At 43.8% G+C, this 25,853-nt stretch overlaps 2 protein-coding genes across 8 annotated transcripts in view; both read right to left on the reverse strand.

Annotated features, from left to right (window-relative positions):
* LOC110504108 (fatty acid CoA ligase Acsl3) overlaps positions 1 to 5,569 on the reverse strand; it is a 56,915-nt gene extending 51,346 nt beyond the window's left edge. The window contains exon 1 of the mRNA XM_036961352.2: positions 5,191 to 5,569. Coding sequence (XP_036817247.1) covers positions 5,191 to 5,562 — 372 coding nt within the window. The 5' untranslated portion in view covers positions 5,563 to 5,569. The remainder of the gene's footprint in view (positions 1 to 5,190) is intronic.
* An 89-nt stretch (positions 5,570 to 5,658) lies between these two features.
* On the reverse strand, positions 5,659 to 25,356 carry LOC110504109 (2-acylglycerol O-acyltransferase 1). Of its 7 annotated transcripts, none has more exons than XM_090218827.1 (6): positions 25,012 to 25,356; positions 24,702 to 24,880; positions 22,934 to 23,138; positions 22,491 to 22,665; positions 21,713 to 21,912; positions 5,659 to 5,795 (listed from the first exon to the last, which is right to left on the reverse strand). In XM_090218827.1, exons 1-6 carry the CDS (start codon positions 25,247 to 25,249, stop codon positions 5,704 to 5,706), a joined length of 1,089 nt encoding a protein of 362 aa, XP_090074953.1. In that variant the 5' UTR covers positions 25,250 to 25,356; the 3' UTR covers positions 5,659 to 5,703. The 7 variants fall into 7 exon arrangements, with proteins under 7 accessions (XP_090074953.1, XP_021438611.2, XP_021438608.2 ...); XM_021582936.3 differs by lacking the exon at positions 5,659 to 5,795 and adding an exon at positions 18,095 to 21,085 and having other exon boundaries at positions 22,497 to 22,665; positions 25,012 to 25,353; XM_021582933.3 differs by lacking the exon at positions 5,659 to 5,795 and adding an exon at positions 18,095 to 21,085 and having other exon boundaries at positions 25,012 to 25,352.
* Between the last annotated feature and the right edge of the window lie 497 nt (positions 25,357 to 25,853).

Here is a 25,853-nt window from a genome sequence, read left to right on the forward strand (position 1 = left end):
GTGTTTGTTTTATGCGTGGGAGAGATGGAGGAGGGAAGGATAGTTCACAGTGTTTGTTTTATGCGTGGGAGAGGTGGAGGAGGGAAGAATAGTTCACAGTGTTTGTTTTATAAGATGAAGAGGTGGAGGAGGGAAGCATAGTTCACAGTGTTTGTTTTATGCGTGGGAGAGATGGAGGAGGGAAGGATAGTTCACAGTGTTTGTTTTATGCGTGGGAGAGGTGGAGGAGGGAAGAATAGTTCACAGTATTTGTTTTATGCGTGGGAGAGGTGGAGGAGGGAAGAATAGTTCACAGTGTTTGTTTTATGCGAGGGAGAGATGGAGGAGGGAAGGATAGTTCACAGTGTTTGTTTTATGCGAGGGAGAGGTGGAGGAGGGAAGAATAGTTCACAGTGTGTTTTATGCGTGGGAGAGGTGGAGGAGGGAAGGATAGTTCACAGTGTTTGTTTTATGCGAGGGAGAGATGGAGGAGGGAAGGATAGTTCACAGTGTTTGTTTTATGCGAGGGAGAGATGGAGGAGGGAAGAATAGTTCACAGTGTTTGTTTTATAAGATGGAGAGGTGGAGGAGGGAAGGATAGTTCACAGTGTTTGTTTTATGCGAGGGAGAGGTGGAGGAGGGAAGAATAGTTCACAGTGTTTGTTTTATAAGATGAAGAGGTGGAGGAGGGAAGCATAGTTCACAGTGTTTGTTTTATGCGTGGGAGAGATGGAGGAGGGAAGAATAGTTCACAGTGTTTGTTTTATGCGTGGGAGAGGTGGAGGAGGGAAGAATAGTTCACAGTATTTGTTTTATGCGTGGGAGAGATGGAGGAGGGAAGAATAGTTCACAGTGTTTGTTTTATAAGATGGAGAGGTGGAGGAGGGAAGAATAGTTCACAGTGTTTGTTTTATGCGTGGGAGAGATGGAGGAGGGAAGAATAGTTCACAGTGTTTGTTTTATGCGAGGGAGAGATGGAGGAGGGAAGAATAGTTCACAGTGTTTGTTTTATGCGAGGGAGAGATGGAGGAGGGAAGAATAGTTCACAGTGTTTGTTTTATAAGATGGAGAGGTGGAGGAGGGAAGAATAGTTCACAGTGCTTGTTTTATGCGAGGGAGATATGGAGGAGGGAAGAATAGTTCACAGTGTTTGTTTTATAAGATGGAGAGGTGGAGGAGGGAAGAATAGTTCACAGTGTTTGTTTTATAAGATGGAGAGATGGAGGAGGGAAGAATAGTTCACAGTGTTTGTTTTATGCGAGGGAGAGGTGGAGGAGGGAAGGATAGTTCACAGTGTGTTTTATGCGTGGGAGAGATGGAGGAGGGAAGAATAGTTCACAGTGTTTGTTTTATGCGTGGGAGAGATGGAGGAGGGAAGAATAGTTCACAGTGTTTGTTTTATGCGAGGGAGAGATGGAGGAGGGAAGGATAGTTCACAGTGTGTTTTATGCGAGGGAGAGGTGGAGGAGGGAAGAATAGTTCACAGTGTTTGTTTTATAAGATGGAGAGATGGAGGAGGGAAGAATAGTTCACAGTGTTTGTTTTATAAGATGGAGAGATGGAGGAGGGAAGGATAGTTCACAGTGTTTGTTTTATAAGATGGAGAGATGGAGGAGGGAAGAATAGTTCACAGTGTTTGTTTTATGCGAGGGAGAGATGGAGGAGGGAAGGATAGTTCACAGTGTGTTTTATGCGTGGGAGAGATGGAGGAGGGAAGAATAGTTCACAGTGTTTGTTTTATGCGTGGGAGAGATGGAGGAGGGAAGAATAGTTCACAGTGTTTGTTTTATAAGATGGAGAGATGGAGGAGGGAAGAATAGTTCACAGTGTTTGTTTTATGCGTGGGAGAGATGGAGGAGGGAAGAATAGTTCACAGTGTTTGTTTCATAAGATGAAGAGGTGGAGGAGGGAAGAATAGTTCACAGTGTTTGTTTTATAAGATGAAGAGGTGGAGGAGGGAAGAATAGTTCACAGTGTTTATTTTATAAGATGGAGAGGTGGAGGAGGGAAGAATAATTCACAGTGTTTGTTTTATAAGATGGAGAGGTGGAGGAGGGAAGAATAGTTCACAGTGTTTGTTTTATGCATGGGAGAGATGGAGGAGGGAAGAATAATTCACAGTGTTTGTTTTATGCGAGGGAGAGATGGAGGAGGGAAGAATAGTTCACAGTGTTTGTTTTATAAGATGGAGAGGTGGAGGAGGGAAGAATAGTTCACAGTGTTTGTTTTATGCGAGGGAGAGATGGAGGAGGGAAGAATAGTTCACAGTGTTTGTTTTATAAGATGGAGAGGTGGAGGAGGGAAGAATAGTTCACAGTGTTTGTTTTATGTGTGGGAGAGATGGAGGAGGGAAGGATAGTTCACAGTGTTTGTTTTATGCGAGGGAGAGATGGAGGAGGAAAGAATAGTTCACAGTGCTTGTTTTATAAGATGGAGAGGTGGAGGAGGGAAGAATAGTTCACAGTGTTTGTTTTATGCGTGGGAGAGATGGAGGAGGGAAGAATAGTTCACAGTGTTTGTTTTATGCGAGGGAGAGATGGAGGAGGGAAGGATAGTTCACAGTGTGTTTTATGCGAGGGAGAGGTGGAGGAGGGAAGAATAGTTCACAGTGTTTGTTTTATAAGATGGAGAGATGGAGGAGGGAAGAATAGTTCACAGTGTTTGTTTTATAAGATGGAGAGATGGAGGAGGGAAGGATAGTTCACAGTGTTTGTTTTATAAGATGGAGAGATGGAGGAGGGAAGAATAGTTCACAGTGTTTGTTTTATGCGAGGGAGAGATGGAGGAGGGAAGGATAGTTCACAGTGTGTTTTATGCGTGGGAGAGATGGAGGAGGGAAGAATAGTTCACAGTGTTTGTTTTATGCGTGGGAGAGATGGAGGAGGGAAGAATAGTTCACAGTGTTTGTTTTATAAGATGGAGAGATGGAGGAGGGAAGAATAGTTCACAGTGTTTGTTTTATGCGTGGGAGAGATGGAGGAGGGAAGAATAGTTCACAGTGTTTGTTTTATAAGATGAAGAGGTGGAGGAGGGAAGAATAGTTCACAGTGTTTGTTTTATAAGATGAAGAGGTGGAGGAGGGAAGAATAGTTCACAGTGTTTGTTTTATAAGATGGAGAGGTGGAGGAGGGAAGAATAATTCACAGTGTTTGTTTTATAAGATGGAGAGGTGGAGGAGGGAAGAATAGTTCACAGTGTTTGTTTTATGCATGGGAGAGATGGAGGAGGGAAGAATAATTCACAGTGTTTGTTTTATGCGAGGGAGAGATGGAGGAGGGAAGAATAGTTCACAGTGTTTGTTTTATAAGATGGAGAGGTGGAGGAGGGAAGAATAGTTCACAGTGTTTGTTTTATGCGAGGGAGAGATGGAGGAGGGAAGAATAGTTCACAGTGTTTGTTTTATAAGATGGAGAGGTGGAGGAGGGAAGAATAGTTCACAGTGTTTGTTTTATGTGTGGGAGAGATGGAGGAGGGAAGGATAGTTCACAGTGTTTGTTTTATGCGAGGGAGAGATGGAGGAGGAAAGAATAGTTCACAGTGCTTGTTTTATAAGATGGAGAGGTGGAGGAGGGAAGAATAGTTCACAGTGTTTGTTTTATGCGAGGGAGAGATGGAGGAGGGAAGAATAGTTCACAGTGTGTGTTTTATGCGAGGGAGAGGTGGAGGAGGGAAGAATAGTTCACAGTGTTTGTTTTATAAGATGGAGAGGTGGAGGAGGGAAGAATAGTTCACAGTGTTTGTTTTATAAGATGGAGAGGTGGAGGAGGGAAGAATAGTTCACAGTGTTTGTTTCATAAGATGGAGAGATGGAGGAGGGAAGAATAGTTCACAGTGTTTGTTTTATGCGTGGGAGAGATGGAGGAGGGAAGAATAGTTCACAGTGTTTGTTTTATGCGAGGGAGAGATGGAGGAGGGAAGGATAGTTCACAGTGTGTTTTATGCGAGGGAGAGATGGAGGAGGGAAGGATAGTTCACAGTGTTTGTTTTATGCGTGGGAGAGGTGGAGGAGGGAAGAATAGTTCACAGTGTTTGTTTTATGCGAGGGAGAGGTGGAGGAGGGAAGAATAGTTCACAGTGTTTGTTTTATAAGATGGAGAGGTGGAGGAGGGAAGAATAGTTCACAGTGTTTGTTTTATGCGTGGGAGAGGTGGAGGAGGGAAGGATAGTTCACAGTGTTTGTTTTATGCGTGGGAGAGGTGGAGGAGGGAAGAATAGTTCACAGTGTTTGTTTTATAAGATGGAGAGGTGGAGGAGGGAAGAATAGCTCACAGTGTTTGTTTTATGCGAGGGAGAGATGGAGGAGGGAAGGATAGTTCACAGTGTTTGTTTTATGCGAGGGAGAGATGGAGGAGGGAAGAATAGTTCACAGTGTTTGTTTTATAAGATGGAGAGGTGGAGGAGGGAAGAATAGTTCACAGTGTTTGTTTTATAAGATGGAGAGGTGGAGGAGGGAAGAATAGTTCACCGTGTTTGTTTTATGCATGGGAGGGAACCAGGAGGGCAGAATAGTTCACCGTGTTTGTTTTATAAGATGGAGAGGTGGAGGAGGGAAGAATAGTTCACCGTGTTTGTTTTATGCATGGGAGGGAACCAGGAGGGCAGAATAGTTCACCGTGTTTGTTTTATCCACAGTAAAGCCTACAGCTTGAGGTTGTGTGCTTTTTAACTTTTGGAATTTGAATCACAACACTCATAAAAAACAGTGGTGATACTGTCCTCTACTGGTATAACACTGGTACTGCACACACCCAGACCTGGCACAGGCCAGGCTAACGCACTTTCACACAGTGTCAGTGAAACAATAAGAACATTTAAATAAATGTATTCAATGTGTTTTTCACTGTAAGTCTCATTGTTCAGGAAGTCAAGGGGTGGCCAAGTACACTCCATTGTTTTATTGCAGCAACATGAGTTTCAACAGCACTGTGATTAGACTAGTGGGATTAGCCTGAGGATTGGTGTGTAATTAAAAGTGTTGCAAGTCACACACACACAGCGACAGTGTTTTAGATTGCCCTATATTCTGTATGTTGGTGAGCTGTGTGAGGTGACATGAAGCCTTTCTGTTGGGCAAGAGAGGTGTGTTTTGTATGAGTGATAGTTCTCTCCTGTTTTGGCTAGACTGACTTGGCAGAACAAGGTCTTGTTCAGAAAACACACCTGACTTTTTTGCCCGACAGAAAGTCCTCACGCTGTCCTTCCTGTCCTTACCTTCTTGAAGAACTTTCCGTTGCTCTGCCTCTCATCCTCCTCCATGACTACCTCTCTGGTGCCCAGGCAGTCTCTGTCAGGGAACCTTCTGGATGCGTCCTCAAACACCTTATCCAGTGTGTCCACCCCGGGGTGCAGGGACGACACCAGCCTCTTCGTGGCGCCCATGGCCCTGTAGGGCCCCGCGGGGCGACCCGTCACAGACCGGGCCTTGAGTCTCTGAGCCCGCTCCTGTTCTGACCCGAGGCCTGCGTCTGATTCTGACACAGAGCTGAAGAGGTAGGAGGGGAGGAAGGCTAGGACAGAGTACAGCCACACCGTCACCTGGAAGAGCAGCAGCAGCACTGGGTTCAGGTCCTCTTTCAGCTTCATCCTGACTGGGTGTGTGTGAGTGAGTGGGGGATAGGGGTGGGTTGCAAGGCTTATGCTCTGAGCAGGTAGTTTATCACTGAGACAGCTCCTCCAACCCTGAGATGTGAATGGTAGGAGAGAGAATGATGGGTCGTAATCCTGCTACCACTGTCGGGGGAAGTTATTCATTTCCTGGTCCTTCTTCTTCTGCTCTTTTGTGTTTATCTGATTACAATGGCAGCAGCACCTTACGCCTAGACAAGAGACGACAAAAAAGCAACATTTGAACATAGTACGAGAATATGCTATTTATAACATGTCTATTGTATGTTATACATGTATAATAACATCAGTGCGTTAGCTACAATTCCTTTGACAGCATCTGAGCTTTTTAACCCAACAGTCAGCAGACTCCATACTCTAAGATAATAGGTTTTAATCGATTCTTCTAATGTTTTAGTGGGGGTTTCTCAAGCATCAAACAATGGTAATGCACAGCATGGTGGCTTGGCCTACATAATAAGACAGACAGCCGTGTGCTGTAGAATACAGTTCTGCCTGAATGCTCTTCACTCACTGTCCCCCTGTAGCCAGCCAGACTGCTGGAGCTCAGAGCTCCCTATCTAACCCCATATCCCACACAACACTGTACATCAAGGCATAGATACAGACAGACAGCAGACTGACTGTGACAGGAAATAGAGAAAGAAAGAATGAGAGAAAGTGTGACAGCGTGAGAGAGAAGGGAAAGAGAGAAAGATCAAATGAGTGTGAGAGGGAAAGAGATGGAGGGAGAGTTGCATTGCAACCCACGATGCAATGACAGATGACAGGGGGAGAGAGAGAGAGAGAGAGAGAGAGAGAGAGACAGACAGACAGATAGAGACAGAGAGAGAGAGAGAGAGATTGAGAGAGAGAGAGACAGAGAAAGAGAGACCGAGAGAGAAAGAGATTGAGACAGAGACAGAGACAGAGAGAGACAGAGAGAGAGAGTAATAGAGAGACAGAGAGAGAGACAGAGAAAGAGAGTAATAGAGAGACAGAGAGAGAGTGATAGAGATACAGAGAGAGAGACAGAGAAAGAGAGGGAGAGAGAGAAAGAAAGATGGAGAGAGAGAGAGAGAGAGACTAAAGAGAGAGACAGAGAGAGAAAGAAAGGGAGAGAGAGAGAGAGAAAGGGAGAGAGAGAGAGAGAGAGAGAGAGAGAGAGAGAGAGAGAGAAAGAAAGAAAGAAAGAAAGAAAGGGAAAGAGAGGGCAAGGAGGGGGTGAGGAAGAAAGAAAAGAGGGGGCTGATGCTGAGTCATGTTAACACAAATCCTCAACTGGGTGAAAGGTGTGCTACTACTATATACCAGATTTAAAACAATGTTTGTTAAAACTTCACTGAAAGGGATTCTGTGTGTGACGTGAGGATTATGTCTGTGAAATAGGCTATGTTATGTGTGTGTGTGTGTGTGTGTGTGTTAACAGGGATGACGATAGCTACAGTGGGGCAAAAAAGTATTTAGTCAGCCACCAATTTTGCAAGTTCTCCCACTTAAAAAGATGAGAGGCCTGTAATTTTCATCATAGGTACACTTCAACTATGACAGACAAAATTAGAAAAAAAATCCAGGAAATCACATTGTAGGATTTTTAATGAATGTATTTGCAAATTATGGTGAGAGAAAAGATGAGAGAGGCCTGTCATTTTGCATTCTGCCACTGCCACAATCTGGGCTGCCACTGGAACCCAAGGTCAAAAGCATGGCGGCTGACGTGAAGAATTATTAGGCTAAAGTGAACTATCCCAATCAGGGAGGGAAGAATAAACAAAACATGACCGATAAAACATTAACTGTTTGCACCGTGGCATTCGAACTCATAACTTTGACCACACTTCTGTTATTTTTGTAATATTTGTCTAGCTAGGAATAAAATGGATGATTAAACTTCTTTCATGTGTGACTGTTCCAGTGGTTGGATACACTGAGTTACCGATGCCTTTTCTGTCTGAGACTGGGTAATGACTTATAACATCACACAGGAGAAGGGGCTAACCGCTGTGGGAGGGGCTGTCTGGTATTAAAACACAAGTGAGATTGACTGTACAGGTGACAGGTGATAGTACAAAGGTAATGTTGTATGAGGAGGAGAGGAGGCTGTGTCACACCGTGACTTGACCCATGTGTGAGCCGTGCCAGGTGCCCAGGGTACTAAGACTCAGAACAAAGCAAAGAGAGGCAAGGTGAGATAAGGGGCAAAGCAGGAGGCCATATGGAGACCTGGTGAAGGAGGCCATGAGGAGACCTGGTGAAGGAGTCCATGAGGAGACCTGGTGAAGGAGGCCTTGAGGAGATCTAGGGAAGGAGGCCATGAGGAGACCTGGTGAAGGAGGCCATGAGGAGACCTGGTGAAGGAGGCCTTGAGGAGACCTGGTGAAGGAGGTCATGAGGAGACCTGGTGAAGGAGGCCATGAGGAGAGCTGGTGAAGGAGGCCATGAGGAGACCTGGTGAAGGAGGCCATGAGGAGATCTGGTGAAGGAGGCCATGAGGAGACCTAGGGAAGGAGGCCATGAGGAGACCTGGTGAAGGAGGCCTTGAGGAGACCTGGTGAAGGAGGCCATGAGGAGACCTGGTGAAGGAGGCCTTGAGGAGACCTGATGAAGGAGGCCTTGAGGAGACCTGGAGAAGGAGGCCATGAGGAGACCTGGTGAAGGAGGCCTTGAGGAGACCTGGTGAAGGAGGCCATAAGGAGACCTGGTGAAGGAGGCCTGACTAACAAGTCAAACCTCTCTCTCTCTCTTCCACTCTATTTCCCCTCTCTCCAGCAGACGGGCGAGGCTGCAGGTCACGAGCCTTGTTTTGGAACTCACACTTGCGATAGGAGCAGGCACGACAGGCTAAAATGACAATTTTGCATGTACTTATCAATTTTGAGATTTGTAGGTATTTTGGTCCATTAATATCAGTATTATCCAAAATGTCAAAATGTCAAAAAGTTATGAAAATGTATATATTCGTTTGTTTATCAAAATGGTGAAAAAGTTATGAAGCGGAACCCCTCGACAACATTCTGCTGAAAAAGCAGTGCGCGAAATTCTAAAATATTTTTTTGAAAAATTAAACTTTCATAAATTCACAAGTGCAATACACCAAATTAAAGATAAACTTCTTTGCAACTGCTGTGTCAGATTTTTTTTTAACTTTACGGAAAAAGCAAACCATGCAACAATCTGAGTACGGCGCTCAGACAACAAATCAAGCCATACAGATATCCACCGTATTGGAGTCAACAGAAGTCAGAAAAGTGTTATAAATACTCACTTACCTTTGATGATCTTCATCAGAATGCACTCCCAGGAATCCCAGTTCCACAATAAATGTTTGATTTGTTCGATAAAGTCCATCATTTATGTCCAAATACCTTCCTTTGTTAGCGCGTTCAGTTCACAAATCCAAACTCACGACGCGCGGGCAGGTCCAGGCGAAAGTTCAGAAGAAAAGTCATATTACAGTTCATAGAAACATGTCAAACAATGTATAGAATCAATCTTTAGGATGTTTTTATCATAAATCTTCAATAATGTTCCAACCGGAGAATTCCTTTGTCTTCAGAAATGCAATGGAACGCAAGCTAACTCTCACGTGAAGGTGCGTGATCAGCTCATGCCACTCTGGCAGACCTCTGACTCATTCAGCTCCCATTCCCCCCTCCTTCACAGTAGAAGCATCAAACAAGGTTCTAAAGACTGTTGACATCTAGTGGAAGCCTTGGGAAGTGCAATAAGACTCCATAGACACTGTATATTTGATAGGCAATGAGATGAAAAACTACAAACCTCAGATTTCCCACTTCCTGGTTGGATTTTTCTCAGGTTTTTGCAAGCCATATGAGTTCTGTTATACTCACATACATAATTCAAACAGTTTTAGAAACTTCAGTGTTTTCTATCCAATACTAATAATAATATGCATATATTATCAACTGGGCCTGAGTAGCAGGCAGTTTACTCTGGGCACGCTTTTCATCCAAACGTGAAAATGCTGCCCCTATCCCAAACAGGTTTTAATATCAGTATTTTCCAAAATGTCAAAATGTCAAAAAGTTATGAAAATGTATATATTCGTTAGTTTATCAAAATGGTGAATTGTAACCACTTTAAATGGACATACATCCATAATTTCAAAGTTCACTACATTGAATTACACATCATTTAAAAGGCTATTTCAAAGAGAATGTTGTCCAAATAGATGTTTGTCATTTGTCTTTAACTGCCATTTCCCAACTATATTTTCAAACTCATTTTTCTCAGCTTCAGAAGCATCTGGATTCACCAAATGTTGTGTGGTTATCCCTAAATTTATTTTCCAGACGTATACATAATTACAGACGTATATATACTTATACATAGGGAACTGTTGACAGGTTGTCAAATGTTTATTCTAGATGACATTTTCTTCCGAAAAATGCACCAAAAATACATTTTACATACCTTTCTTTAGTGTTTTACTGATAGAAAAATATATATATATTTCTTCACAATCCGTGAAGTCCTGTCCTGGAGTGTCTTATCAAAATGAAACCAAGATATTTAGGCTGACCTGTTCCTGTGTCCAGAAAAAAAGGATTTGATGATATGCTAATATTTAATGAGATATTACCTAATTTGCATATTTTAATGAACTATTTCTGGCAGAATTATACAAAAAATGTTTTTATTTGTGTCCACATTCAAGTTGATTGTGATATGATTAAGGGGGGATACCCTGCTAGGGAGTGGTGCCTGGCCTTAAGTCCATTATAAAGCTTCAACCAATAGAACAATCAAAAGAACATCAAGAATGAATCGGGGGGGAACAATTGGTCAATAATTGAGCTTTGTGTAACAGGGCAGAAGCTTTGGAAATGAAGTACGACCATACACAGTGGATTAATTCAGTAATATCTTGCCATCCCTCCTCCCATAGTTGGTGGACAGGCAGGCAGGCCGCAGTAAGAGTGAATCACTGCTTCCTTAAAGGATTGTGAATGGGGCCTTTTGTGTGACCAACGCCACCCTCTCCTCTCGCCTCCGCAGGCAGTCCTCCTGGAGAAAGCTCAAAGTCACCATTGTGCCAGTAGCCCAGCACACCACACAGTGCCACATCTAGGACTGCCACTGGAGGGGTCAGACTGTGTGTGTGTGTGTGTGTGTGTGTGTGTGTGTGTGTGTGTGTGTGTGTGTGTGTGTGTGTGTGTGTGTGTGTGTGTGTGTGTGCAACCAGACAGTAAACATACCAGACAACCACCAAAACAACTAGCCTAATCTGAAACTAAAGGTTCTCTATGATATCTTCCTTTCTCTGCCATCTCCCACACTGCTGAGTGTAGGATACATTAGCCTGGATGCAGGGGTGCAGGCCATGACATTTAGCCTATATATGCCATGCTGACAAGCTGATAGACCTCAAACTTCTGGTTCAACCAATAGATATAACCATACCCTCTGGTGAATGATATAGGCCTTTGACCAACCCTCTGAAACCTATTACATAAGAAGAATGCTCCACAGAAGAATGCTCCACAGAAGAATGCTCCACAGAAGAATGCTCCACAGAAGAATGCTCCACAGAAGAAAGCTACTGCAGACAGAAACATGGCATAAGAGAGGAGGGCGTAAAACTGTGCATCTGTGTGCACATATCCCATCGGACCATCCCTGGCAGACAATAGACGCTCTGTGTTTAAGTACAAGCTCTCTCCAATAGACCAGCTTGATTTGATTGTAGTTGCTACAAGCCAAGTAAATGACTTCAGCAGTACAAACAAGCTTAACAGTGGACAAGATATTCACAACTTGAGTGCACAACATTTGTCAATGGTACAGTTCAAACTCTGTCAAACAAAATGTTGATTATGGTGTCCATACTAGGGTTGGGGATATTACAATATAATCGTAAATCAACGATGTTTGACAGAAATCGTCCATGATATTGTGATGTGACAGACGATAGTTTTCTATATTTGTATGTTTTTACAGACAATAGTTTATTTGAACATGACTGGCACCGCTGGAGTCGGGCAGAGCACAACACTGCACCTCACATGACAAATGACCTATTCTATTTGCCATAGACTTTCTCAATAGATATGTAGGTAGACTTAGCCTAATAGTAACATAATGCAAGAGCAGGCCTACAATGTACACTCTAAAAATTAGGGCTTATACAACGGTTCTTCTAAGATCCTTAAAGTTTTTCAAAGAACCTTAGGGTTCTTAGCACTGAAAATTGCCCCCAAAAAGTTCTTCCAAGAACCCCATAGGAGGTGGGGTTCATCGAGGAACCTCCTTAGTTGGTGGGGGTTCTTACAGGAACCTAAGTGCCCAACTGAAACATTTGGATTTGAATGTGAAAGGACAGCAGGTGCAGGCACTTACTGAAAAATGTAAAGACCTCTGCAATTTAAGGTAAGATTTTCCCTTGTATGAACTAAATTGATATTGTTTTATGATGATACCATATATCTTTTCATATTTGTGCAGAAAATGGACACAATTCAATTAATATCAATCTAAAGGTAAGAATATGTAGGCTATTAGAATATGTTGAAGGCTACAGTAGCTGTATTGGGTGCAGATGACTGAACTGCTCACTTTTGTGTCTGTGTCTGCAGGTATACAGACAAGGAGGCATACAAAGGTATGTCAATTGGTATTGGTATGTTATGCAGATCACATTTACCATCCTCCTCCCTTCCTTTGTCAATGAATATCCCATAGGCTTCTACATTATGGACGAGGTATGTGTATGAAAACCATTATCAAAACAGTTTTTTTTCATTCACATTCACCAAAAAAAGGTATGAATACTGTTGTGTGGATATTTTGTTAATCATCTGTATAATGATTATTTTGGGGATTCACAGACTTCACCCTCCCTACACCTCTGATGATTAAAACAGGAAACCTGTTTGATCACCATGCACTGCAAAACCATTCTGTCTTTGGGTCAACATGCCAGATGCCCATTGGACTAGGGGCTCTGCTGGGAGTTTCTCATATTTAGATTTTTTTATACTGCTTTGCCACTAAAATCATAATAAACACTGAGAACTAAAATAGTGTGTAATTGTTATTGTTATGAGTATTATTATTAATATTATTACAAATAATAATATTAATAACAGGGGTGGGAGTTTAAAAAATGTACCCCAAAAGGTTATTCGAAGATCCATTAAAAGGGGTTCTTTGAAGAATCCTGTCAGATCACATTTATCTCGCTCACCTCTCGAATGTCTGATGATCATGGGCCTTTTGCAGTGGACACTCCGTTGTCTGGCTTGTTTTAAAAGCTTCATTTCCCTTTTTATTTTAACGTCACTTGTTGGTCTAAGCATAGTTTTCATGTTCAAGTTTCAAATGAATCCAGGAGGCCAGTAACAGAGATCTATCTCAGATACTTGTTTGTGAATAGCTTAAATAAAAAAAACTTGATATTGTAATAATGAAAGAGAACCAACAATTTCTAAATATAATAATCAAATGGGAAGTTTAAACAAATCTTATACATTTCTGGCCTCCACTTGACCAAAGCTTTAGGAATAACAGATTGTGTACACCAGAAAATCCTTGCAAAACAAACATCCAATAATATAATATACACTGAATAAAAATGTAATTCAATACAATTTGCAGTAAACATTTGGATTCTGTTCTATTCTATAATGAACAAAGGCACATCAGCAAGTAATTATTTATGGAATTATTCATTAAAATCAATGTGAAACATATTTGACCATTTGAAGTCAATGGGCTCACTGCTGACAAATGTTATCTGCAAGGTGTGCCATTTTTGTACACTCAACCAGCATGCAACGGGGATAATGAAAATCATTTAAAAATAGAGTGAAATTGGTTGAGCAGAGAAGATACAGGCTTGTCAAAAAGTCATGATCTCCTATCTGGAATATATATCTGTAGCCTACAGATAACAATTTACTCTAGGTGACCGGGACGCTCAGTCTTCCATCCTCTGCTCTGCCCCGTAGCCTACCGCGCGCAGCAACTGGCTGGATGCACAGAATCAAACACATCTGGACCTCGCCGGATGCCGCTAAGCGCATCACCGAGAAATAATAGTTTATCAAGACACTTACCTTGAATCAAACACCTGGTGTATCAGCGACGAAAGGGAAAGCGTTATTTTATTGCACGAATTGCAATTGAATTCCCGCATCGTCTGTCTGATGATATTGGTCGCTGCTCTCAGCCCAGAAGTGACAGACGCGTCGTCATGGTATTATTGCACAGGAGGCATTCCCTGGCTTTTGATTGGACTCGTTGAGGTGGCGCGTGCTGAGGGCCGGTAGATGATGGAAATTAAAGGTTACTCTAAGTCAGAACGCACTGAGTGGAAGCTGAGATGTGATTCAGACAGTAGTCTACTGTCATAATAAAACGTATTAGACAAACTACGCATAGGTTTGTCAATGGTTGGGTTTTTGTACCGCAGAGTGGTCATACATATGTGCATGATGCTGCTTTGGGGACACCTGTTGGATTAGATTAACCTTCAAATTCAATCAAACTGGTCAGCAGGGATGTCACCACAGTTTCAGAAAATGTGGTGCTTAGCAACTAAGGTATAGGGCTCAGCCCATTGTCTCATGATAGATGGCTTCACTCCTGCAATAGCTCGTCCCTCAACTGATCTGTCTTGTAGGAGGTGGAATTAATCTCTAAAAATCGCGATTTTGCTAATCTGCCTAAAACTAGTTCCACTGGCTACTAGTACTATGGCAAAACATGCTTGATCAACTAAGCAAACTTCTGTAGCTAGCAGCCTAGTGCAAGCTTGTTTGAATGGCCATAGAATAGCTTCTGCTAATGTTCTTTACCATTCAGCCATCAGATTTTCCACCAATGCTCCTTATAGGACACATCACTGCACTCTATACTCCTCTGTAAACTGGTCGTCTCTGTATACCCGCTGCAAGACCCACTGATTGATTCTTATTTATAAAACCCTTTTAGGAGATACCTACTGCAGCCCCCATCCTCCACATACAACACCCGTTCTGCCAGTCACATTCTCTTAAAGGTCCCCAAAGCACACACATCCCTGGGTCACTCCTCTTTTCAGTTCGCTGCAGCTAGCGACTGGAACTAGCTGCAACAAACACTCAAACTGGACAGTTTTATCTCAATCTCTTCATTCAAAGACTCAGCCATGGACACTCTTACTGACAGTTGTGGCTGCTTTGTGTGATGTATTGTTGTCTCTACCTTCTTGCCCTTTGTGCTTATGTCATGCAATAAAATGCAAATTAATTACTTAAAAATCATAAAATGTGAAAATGTTTCCGTCTCTCACAGTTGAAGTGTACCTATGATAAAAATTACAGACCTCTACATGCTTTGTAAGTAGGAAAACCTGCAAAATCGTCAGTGTATCAAATACTTGTTCTCCCCACTGTAGTTTCGCTCCGCCAGGCTGAGCTTCTTTGAAAAGAAAGCACAGGGGTGGAGCTTTGGTGGCGTGCTCAGGATGAGCCAGCACGGGAGCTGAGGTAAACAGAGCCTTCAGGTGACCAAAAGCCCTGTCCGCCTCAGCCGACCACTGCAGCCTCACCGGTTCCCCCTTTAGCAGTGAGGTAATGGGAGCTGCTTCCTGACCAAAACCCAGGATAAACCGCTGCACTTCCTTTACCGTGGTGGGAGTCAGCCAATTACGCAGGGCTGAAATGTGGTAACTCTCCATCTCCACCCCTGACTTGGAAATGCTGTACCCTAGGAAGGAGATGGACTGTTGGAAGAACAGACATTTCTCAGCCTTGATGTACAGGTCATGCTCCAACAGTTGACCAAGCACCCTGCACATCAGGGACACATGCTCGGTGCGTGTAGCGGAGTATACACATGTCGTAGATATACACCACTACACCCTGCCCGTGCAGGTCCCAGAAAATCTCCTCAACAAAGGCCTGGAAGACTGATGGAGCATTCATCAACCCGTTTGGCATGACGAGGTACTCATAGTGCCCTGAGGTGATACTAAATGCAGTCTTCCACTGGTCCCCCTCCCGGATACGCACCAGGTTGTAAGCGCTCCTGAGATCCAATTTTGTGAAGAAGCGCGCCCCTTCCATTGACTCGATCGCACTGGCGATGAGAGGCAGCGGGTAGCTGTACCTCACAGTGATCTGATTGATACCTCGATAGTCAATACACGGGCGCAGACCCCCATCCTTCATCTTCACAAAAAATAAACTCGAGGAGGCAGGTGAAGTGGAGGTCCGAATGTATCCCTGCCTCAGGGATTTGGAGACACATGTTTCCATAGCCGCGTCTCCTCCTGTGACAGAGGATACATGTGACTCCTGGGAAGTGCTGCGTCTACCAGGAGATTTATCACACATTCCCCCCGTCGATGGGGTGGTAATTGAGTCGGCTTCTTCTTACAGATTCAGCATATTCTGAGGGGATGCACACGTGGCGACCTGGTATGGACTTTCCACCGTAGTCTCACCGATGGAAACCCCCACACACCTCCCTGAGCACTCTCCTGACCACCCCTTGAGAGCCCTCTGTTGCCACGGAATAGTGGGATCATGACAGGCCAGCCAGGGTAGGCCCAGCACCACGGGAAACACAGGATAATCAATAAGGAAGAGACTGATTCTCTCCTTGTGACCCTCCTGCGTAACCATGCTTAGTGGAGCAGTGGCCTCCCTAATCAGCCCTGACCCTAATGGTCGACTATCTAGGGCGTGCCCATATCCACAGGAATAACGGGAATCCCTAAACTATGGGCAAATGAACGGTCAATAAAATTCACAGCTGCGCCTGAATCTACGAGCACCTTATGCTGGGAATGCGGGGAAAACTCAGAACATTTGATAAACACATACATGTGGGCAACAGTATGGGTAAGCCTGGTGCCGACTCACCTAGGGTGACACGATAGTGCCCTGCCTGCTGCCTCGACTCCCTGAGGAACCTCCCCAGCACCGACCCACAGTGTGCCCTCTGCGGCCACAGATGGTGCAGGGAATGGCCCTAAGCGCAGCACCTCCCAGCTCCATGGGCATCGGAGCGGAGGTGCTGGGGGATGGAACTGACAGAACTGACGTCCGCGGGTAGCCAGCAGGTTGTCCAGCCGGATGGACAGGTCCACCAGCTGGTCCAACGTGAGGGTGGTGTCTCGACAGGCCAACTCCCGACGGACATCCTCGCGTAGACTGCACTGGTAGTGATCGATCAGGGCCCTGTCGTTCCATCCCGCGCTGGCGGCCAGGGTCCGGAAGTCCAAAGCGAAATCCTGCTCGCTCCTCATCCCCTGCATCAAGTGAAACAGACATTTCTCTGCATTTCTCTGAACTCTGAGTAATGGTCCAATGCCACGTCTCCTTCACTCCATACGGCGTAGGCCCACCCCAGGGCTTTGCCTGAGAGGCAGGAGACGAGGGCGGACACGCTCTCACGTCCCGAAGGAACCGGGTGGACGGTCGCCAAGTAGAGCTCCAGCTGGCATCCGGCAGCTGTCCCATCATACTTCCTTGGGAGCACGAGCCAAATCCCGCTGGGACCGGGTGAAGGAGAGGTGGACAGTGGGGCCTGCTGTAGTGGGGCTGGTGGAGGCGCTGGACGACCTCCTCCTCTCTCCCAACGATCCATCGTTTGCAGCACGCGATCCATGGCGGTGCCCAGACATTGCAACATCGCGTGCTGCTGGACGAGCTCCTCTACGTCCTGCTAACTCCATTCTTGATGAGTAATTCTGTAATGGGGTATGTGTGTAGCTGGTGTAGAGGAGTCAGGCGCAGGACAGCAGATATGAGTAAATAAACGTACTTTACTCAACATATATGAATGCAATACAAAAAAAGAGGGCCCACATTAACATTGTACTACATACAAACAATTACTCACAAACTGACATGGGGGAACAGAGGTTTAAATAATGAACAAGTAATTGGGGAATTGAAACCAGGTGTGTAAGACAAAGACAAAACAAATGGAAAATGAAAAGTGGATCGGCGATGGCTAGAAGGCCGGTGACGTCGACCGCCGAATGTTGCCCGAACAAGGAGAGGGACCGACTTTGGCAGAAGTCATGACACATAGTCAATGATGTGTTGAATCGAATAATGCATTGAAGAGTTGTTAAATGCCTAATGCAGACATTTTTATATCAATATCAAATCATTTCTGAGTATGAAGTGCCTTACTAAAATAGATTTCCATTAAAATGGGCAAAAATAGCTTTTTAGCAAAAAACTATTTCTCAAGCAAGGATTTTGCTAGGACTGTCTGGGAGTGGTCTGAGTGGAGGGGAAACTGAAAATGTACCGGCAGAAGGTTTGGGAAATCATTGTTATTGGTCTATTAACCAATTAACCGAATGGTGATGTCACCATGGAAAGCAGAATCTCCCGCCTTTGCAAACCTGCTGATTAGAAGGTCCTGTGTAGAGTGTATTTTCAACCAGCGACTATCAGGAAATAACACTAATATAAACAAAACCACACTTTTAGTGTAAGTTTGTTCAGCTGTTGTATAATGTGATACAAAACACAGGAAAACTGAATTTTGACTTCACTGGGCCTTTAAAGGTTTAAGTAAAGAAAATATGTTATGAGTAAATAGATTACAGGAGGACAACTCAAAATCTGACAACAGTATTTGTGTATTTATACAAAATGAATAACATTTGGACTTTAAAACACAGTTATGCACACATCAGCCCTACATTAATTTATTCACACATCTAGAAATATATATTATGTCTTGGGAATTTAGTAATATCTTTGAGAGAGTAACCACCTATGATGTCTACACTTTCCACAGAATTCTGTCCATGTCATGATCCACTGAGTCAAAGATCCCCCCCCCCCCCCCTACATGTTCTAAATGTCAAATCCAAATCCCATTGCTCAATGTTCAATCCCTTACAATGCAATCCTGACCTGATTCCCTTTCCAATCCGTATTTCATGCCATTAATTAACAAAATCTCGCATTACCTGCGATCTTTCAACCTATATGTGGCACTGTCTATTTATCATACAGGTTTAAGACAATGGCATAGCAGGGGTTCATCTTGGCAGCATCTCTGTGCAGTAGCTCAGACAGTGTGGTCTAAATTGAATGCTAAAGTCATGTGACATGAATGTCTGCTCTATTTTAGAATTGCTGCCTGCTCCCCTCAGGCAGAAAGAAAGAGAGTAGAGAGTAGAGAGAAGCACGACACACTCCCCAGGACCGCAGAGAGACTAGCACGCAAACATCACCTATGAAGCCCTGTATGCCTTCCCTTGGTGCAGCAAACACAACCTGACATGCCCCATTTGTGTCTTGAGGTTAGCAGGAGGAAAGAGCTGGTCATGAATGGAGTGGGATATCAAATGATTTTCACCCAACTGTACAATATTTCTCTACACTATATACCTATGCTGACTGTATAAGAGAGCGAAGGATCAGAGTGATGGCCATTTGACTGTGTTTATATGTGTGCAGACAGTGCATTTGGTATTCAGACCCCTTGACTTTTTCCACATTTTGTTACGGTTGAGTCTTATTCTAAAACTTTAAAAAATCCCCCTCATCAATCTACACACAATACCCAAAAATGACAAAGCAAAAACAGTTTTTTTAGAAATGTTACCCCATAATTTTTTACCCCTTTACTCAGTACTTTGTTGAAGCACCTTTGGCAGCAACTACAGCCTCGAGTCTTCTTGGGTATGACTCTACAAGCTTGGTACACTTGTATTTAGGAAGTTTATTCCATACTTCTCTGCAGATCCTCTCTAGTTCTGTCAGATTAGATGGGGAGCGTCGCTGCACAGCTATTTTCAGGTCTCTCCAGAGATGTTCGATCGGGTTCAACTCCGGGCTCTGGCTGGGCCACTCAAGGACATTCAGGGACTTGACCCAAAGCCACCCCTGTGTTATCTTGGCTGTGTGCTTAGGGTCGTTGATCTGTTGGAAGGTGAACTTGTGAGGTGTGGAAACACTTTGTTGCTTTTATGGATTTTGTCTTGTTGCTTTTTGTGCTATGTTCTCTGTTTGTCTGCTAAATCTTGCTTGTCCTATGTCGCTCTGCGTGTGCTCACTGATCATTGATTGTCTGTATTGTTAATGTAATTGTTTTTAATAACCTGCCCATGGACCGCGGTTGAAAATTAGTTGGCTGGCTAAAACCAGCACTTTAACTGAAACGTTGGTTAATGTACACTGTCCCTGTACATTTTTTTTTACTAAAACAAACTCAAATTTTCTTTCCCTCGATCCTGACTAGACTCCCAGTCCCTACCGCGGAAAAGCATCCCCACAGCAGGATGCTGCCACCACCATGCTTTACCTTAGGGATGGTGCCAGGTTTCCTCCAGACGTGACGCTTGGCATTCAGGCCAAAGAGTTCAATCTTGGTTTCATCAGACCAGAGAATGTTGTTTCTCATGGTCTGAGAGTCCTTTAGGTGCCTTTTGGCAAACTCCAAGCAGGCTGTCATGTGCCTTTTACTTAGGAGTGGTTTCTGTCTGGCCACTACCATAAAGGTCTGTTTGGTGGAGTGCTGCAGAGATGGTTGTACTTCTGGAAGGTTCTCCCATTTCCACGGAGGAACTGGAGCTCTGTCAGGGTGACCATCCGGTTCTTGCTCACCTCCTTGACCAAGGCCCTTCTCCCCCGATTGCTCAGTTTGGCCGGGCAGCCAGCTCTAGGAAGAGTCTTGGTGATTCCAAACATCTTCCATTTAAGAATGATGGAGGCCACTGTATGGCCACTGCCACACAGAAATGTTTTGGTACCTCTCCCCAGATCTGTGCCTCGACACAATCTTGTCTCGGAGCTCTACGGACAATTCCTTCGACCTCATGGCTTGGTTTTTGCTCTGACATGCACTGTCAACTGTGGGACCTTATATAGACAGGTGTGTGCCTATCCAAATCATGTCCAATCAATTAAATTCACCACAGGTGGGCTACAATCAAGATGTTGAAACATCTCATGGATGATCAATGGGAACAGGATGCACCTGAGCTCAATTTCGAGTCTCATAGCAAAGGGTCTGAATAGGTGTGCTTTTATTTTTAATATATTTGCAAATATTTCTAAAAAACTGTTTTCGCTTTGACAATATGGTGTGTTATGTGTAGATTGATGAGGAAAAACACCTATTTAATCAATTTTAGAATAAGGCTGTAAAGTCACAAAATGTGGAAAAGGTCAAGGGGTCTGAGTACTTTCTGAATGCGCTGCACAATATGTGTGTGCAAGTATGCACGTGTCCATTTTCTGTGTGTGCTTATATGCATGTTTGCATTATGTTTGTTTGAATGTCTGTATCAGTGTTTATGGGTCAGAAGCTGGTTGAATGGTCCAATCCTACAGTGCGGTGCTATCTGAGCTTATCTGGTCTGATCAGGTGAAGATGAGGTGCTGGTTCTCTAGGATCCCGTATTCAGCCTTGTGCTGCTCAAACAGCTTAGCCAGCGCCCCCAGGTAACAGCCATGCAGCCTGTCCACCTCATCAGACGAGGGGCTCACGTTCCTTTCCACCACTATGGGCTCTCCCACTGAGATAGAGGGAGGAAGGGAAGGGGGTGAGATGGAGAGAAGTAAGGAGGGAAAGATAGAGTAGAAATACAGAGGGTATTCAGTGAGAGAAGAAAATGAAAGGCAGAGGAATTATAGAATGTTAAATAAAATGTAGTGACTCAGAGGAGGAACTGGAGAGAAAGGGAGAGGAAGGATAAAGGAAGTGGAACAGAGGGCAAGACTGAGGACAAAACACATGAGGTTACAGCTCTAAGGTAATTTGATTGGCTGTAGCCCAGTGACCCTTCACCGTGGGTGGCTCTGTTCCAGCTGGTCATGATGTCCTGGCTGACTACAGCTGCTGCCACAGTTACTGTTACCCATAACACAGTCACCTATGAACCAGCTTACCAGCTTGTCATATGTCGGCTGTTCTCTCAGTGAGCTTTTATTTGACCATCTGGGTGATGACTAGCTAACTAGAGGAATTCATACAATCAGAGCACTGTGACTGCACATTGTTTCTGAATGTTGTTTGTAAATAGTTTTCAGAATATGTTTCCCCATAGACAGAAATGGGTCATATTTTAGTCTCTATTCCCTCTCGTCACCCATCTCTTCCCGTCACTTTCCACCCACATTATCCCCCATTCCCCACCACTCACCGATGGTGTAAATGGGTTGTCTGAAGGGCATGAAGCCCAAGCTGTACTGGAAAACCCCCCGGGCGTGAAACAGAGGCAAACTGAAGCCCAGGGTCTTCCTCATGCCCTCCTGGATGGTACGGACCAGGGAGCCCTTTGGGTTCTTCAGCTGATTAAACAGATCATTCTCCCCAAAGGAGAACACTGGCACCAGATGAGCTCTGCACGCAGGAGAGGGTGAGAGAAGTCTGAATTTTTACCAGCGGCATAATTTCACGTTTGACTGCAACCTTGCAATTTTACATTTGTGATTGTTTGCAAAAATCTATGTATTTTAATGTGATCTGATCCTTTTTGGATGTTTTGTTATTAAAAAATATATATGTTCCTGTCATTATTGCGCTAACTCCAAAGTCATCTTCGGCTCACACCAATCTATCTGAAGTGGAATGTGGAGTGCCTACCCATAATCCTCCTGACCCGAGTGTATCTCAGTTCCGTTTTTAACAACTAAATGCCCAGTCAAATGAACGATTCTTTCAAACCTCTGAGCGGAGGTGTAAATCTGTTATTTTAGCAGGTGTGTGTGCTGTAAATATTACAGTGCATTTCCTTTCACCTCAACACATCTGTCATTAAAAGCCCTGAGGTTAAGATTAATGGTTCACTTCATGGCCTACAGTACATTCAGTAATGGCCCTTACGGAGGAGGTTTCAGTCAACATGAAAATTTCTAACACTTGATTATAAACGAGACGGTTGTAGATGAGGAGTAGTTGATAGGAAATAAGGCACTCACCCACACCTGAGAGCAATCTTGACGAAGCCCTTCCTGTTGAGGGCCTCCAGGACGAGGCTCCCAGGCCTGGCCTCCAGGGACTCTGCCGCCCCACCAATCACTATGATTGACACGTTTCCCCCTCCCTTCTGGCTCAACACGTGGGTAAGACTCTTCTTGGAACAAGAGACAACCCCTTAGGGGAAGTTCAGCACAGTATATTTAGAACAAATGTGGGCCAGGATTTTTTTTTTCACAGGACAGGTTTTATTAGAAAAAACTTCTAATATCCCCAATATGAAGAAAGAATTGTTGACAAACTAAAACTGCACTACAGTGTGCACACACTATGTTTGAACCTTTAAATGTAATTTACCAAACCTTAAAAACCTATTGATAGTGTTTAAATCTGAAAAAAAACAGAAGCATTGTGGTGGAATAAATAAATCCCTAATAAGGTTCACCTGAGGACATGAGATACTCCCGGAAGAATGGGAAGCTGAACCAGATGCCGAGGGTATGCAGGTAAGGAGTCATTCCTGGATAGAGCTCCCGGAAGCCTGTGTATTCAGTACAGAAATTCCCAAATGCTCCGGCGACCAGGATTCCGTGAGGATGGAAACCCATCAGGTAGTTCCTCTCTGGGTCTAGGTCACATGTCTTAATCAGCTGACCACAGACAAGACATGAATAGTGAGAGGATAATGGATAAGACACAGGTTGAGTTCCTGCCCGACTAGATGTACAACCAATGGTTGTGTGCCACGTCATCGACTGTGCAGTCGGGCATCAGATGGTTATGTCATATGATGTGGTTAGCTAATATGTTAAATACATAACCAGGCCTTGTAAGATCAGTGGAGGCTCCTCAGAGGAGGAAGGGGAGGACCATCCTCCTCAGTGAATTTCATTTAAGAAAGTGATCGTTTTAGATAAAATTATAGTAAATATATTCACTTCACCAAATAATTGATTAAAACACACCGTTTTTCAATGAAGGTCTACAGTAACCCCAACAGCACTCTAGGGGCATTTAGCTTCCGTCCTCTGGGTATATTGACTTCAATACAAAACCTAGGCGGCTCATGGTTTTCACCCTCTCCCATAGACTTAAACAGTAATTATGACAACTTCCGGAGGACATCTTCCAACCTATCAGAGCTCTTGCATCATGAACTGACATGTTGTCTCCACAATCAAATGATTAAATAATTAATCTAGTACTGAATGCATAAGCTACAGTTAGCTAGCACTGCAGTGCATAAAATGTGGTAACTAGTAGACTCAAAGAGAGAGAAGGAACAAATTAATTTCTTCCAAAATGATGGAAAAGCAAGAGATCCGTTTTTTTTCTCAGTTTCACCTACTTAGCTATCAAATGCAGCTAGCTAGTTTAGGCTTGGAAAGGTTTTTTCACCTGGTCACATATGCCTGGTCACATCAAATGTTGTGCATTGAAGTCCACAAGTGAAGGGAAAGGGTAAGAGGAGGCATAGATGCGAGAAGGAATACAATGTGACTGCTATGAAAGTGAACTGTGTTTACGTGTGATCAGGGGTGTATTCATTCCGCCAATTCTGTTAAAAAACGTTTCTTAAACAGAACGAAACGGGGATAAACATACCTGGTTTTGTCCATTAGAAACTTTCATTTGCAACTGTTGGACTAATGATTACACCCTAGATCAGCTAGGTGCAGGCAAGAGTGTGCAAGGCGGTATTTATTGTGTCACTGTCTGTCCATGTGTCACTGTCAGTCACCTCAAATGTTTTTACACTGCAATGTAGTCAGGCAGGAACTCAACCACAGAATGGCTGGATGTGACAGGGGGCTGGGACTTTAGCCATGGAAATACCATGACGTACTGGCCAATGACCTCTTTACAATGGCTTTGACCTATTTGAGCTATTAATACACCAAAGGGCAGTGGATAAAGAGTAGGTTGGCAGTCATGCTTGCTTTGAGACAAACGTCCTCAATTATATTTTCATCAGTCAGTTAATCGGCATTTGTATACAAATTGTGTTATTGTTGTATACAAGTTGTGTTATTATTAATCCAACATGGAATTCAATAAGGAATTCTGAGTGTCTTTACACACCGTCTAAATTATGCAAAGAATGGTGTAATAACCTATTACTGTTGATAATAATGAGGCTTTATATTAATTGGCGTCCATGCATCATAAAATGCATAGGCTAAACACCCAGAAAACGTCCTAAGCCTACTTACATGGATGGGGAAATAGTCTCCGAAGTGTTTCCACACGGTCCAGTGGCGTACCCAGTCAGACCTGCGGCCCCCAGCCTGAGGTGTGTCCCAGTCCAGGTAGAGCCACAGGGCATACAGAGCAGCCACGTGCCAGTATCCATTCAACACGATCACAACGTACACACAAAAACAACACTGCGCTAGACAGATGGATGTGCAGAAAAATATGGGCATCACATAAGCAAGCACTGACTTGAATTGACCCCATCCCTGGGCCACTATGGTTATGATTTGCTGAAGGTGAGGAAGTGCGCAGTAGCCTACCAGTTACCTCCAAAGAGAAAGCAGAAGACCCATTGAAGAACTGCAGCTGTCTGGAAACGTCGGTTGAGCGGGATATTCAAGGGTGCAAACTCAATCTTCACCATGTCTGCGGTTCCCACTCCCGGTTCTAAAATGATATCAGGGGAACAGAGCAGAGGAAGGGTCACTATCTTATGCCCCTGTCCTTGCCAAAATCTTTTTATACTTAGCAGCTCTAACAAGGCAGTCGTCCAAGTTTGTGGCATTTTGACGAGACTTCAGGCGCAGGACTATTCAAGTCAAATACAAATGATAGGCTATACTCATTCTTGTGTGCCTGAGTGCTTACAATACACTTTACTTTATCAACTTCCAAAACACTGCTCTAAACGTGATTGCTAGCCTGATCTGGTTTCTTTGTTCTAGCACCATCTTGTGGAAAATGTAAAGTACAAGCAAACAGTTTAATTAAGTACACCCAGAGAGGAAGAGGCGAAGCAAGGTTTTACTCTGCCTAAACTCTGTCTACAAAAATAAGCCCACGAATGTGGAATTTTTGAATGGAGGTCAATGAGAATGTGTCTAACTTGGTCTAGAAAAATGTAATTGCCAATTTGCTAGGGGAGTCTCATTTGATTGAATAGAATGGTTAGGTTGTTAAGAATTTGTACCTGTTGTCATCATGGATATAAACCATTTTAGCATGGACATTGCCATTGAGTGCTTCCACCGTTTTAAAGTAGTCAATTGGGTGGGGATTCCTATGAGTTGAGCGCATTCAGCCAAGGAAGAAGAAAATTGACTACATTAAAATGGAGGTAGCATCAATGGCGCTGACCATACTGTCACAGATGCTATAATGGCACAGAC

This window comes from Oncorhynchus mykiss, chromosome 24 (assembly GCF_057628025.1).
Source record: "Oncorhynchus mykiss isolate SJ-2025 chromosome 24, ASM5762802v1, whole genome shotgun sequence".
In the NCBI taxonomy this organism is placed as follows: Eukaryota; Metazoa; Chordata; class Actinopteri; order Salmoniformes; family Salmonidae; genus Oncorhynchus; species Oncorhynchus mykiss.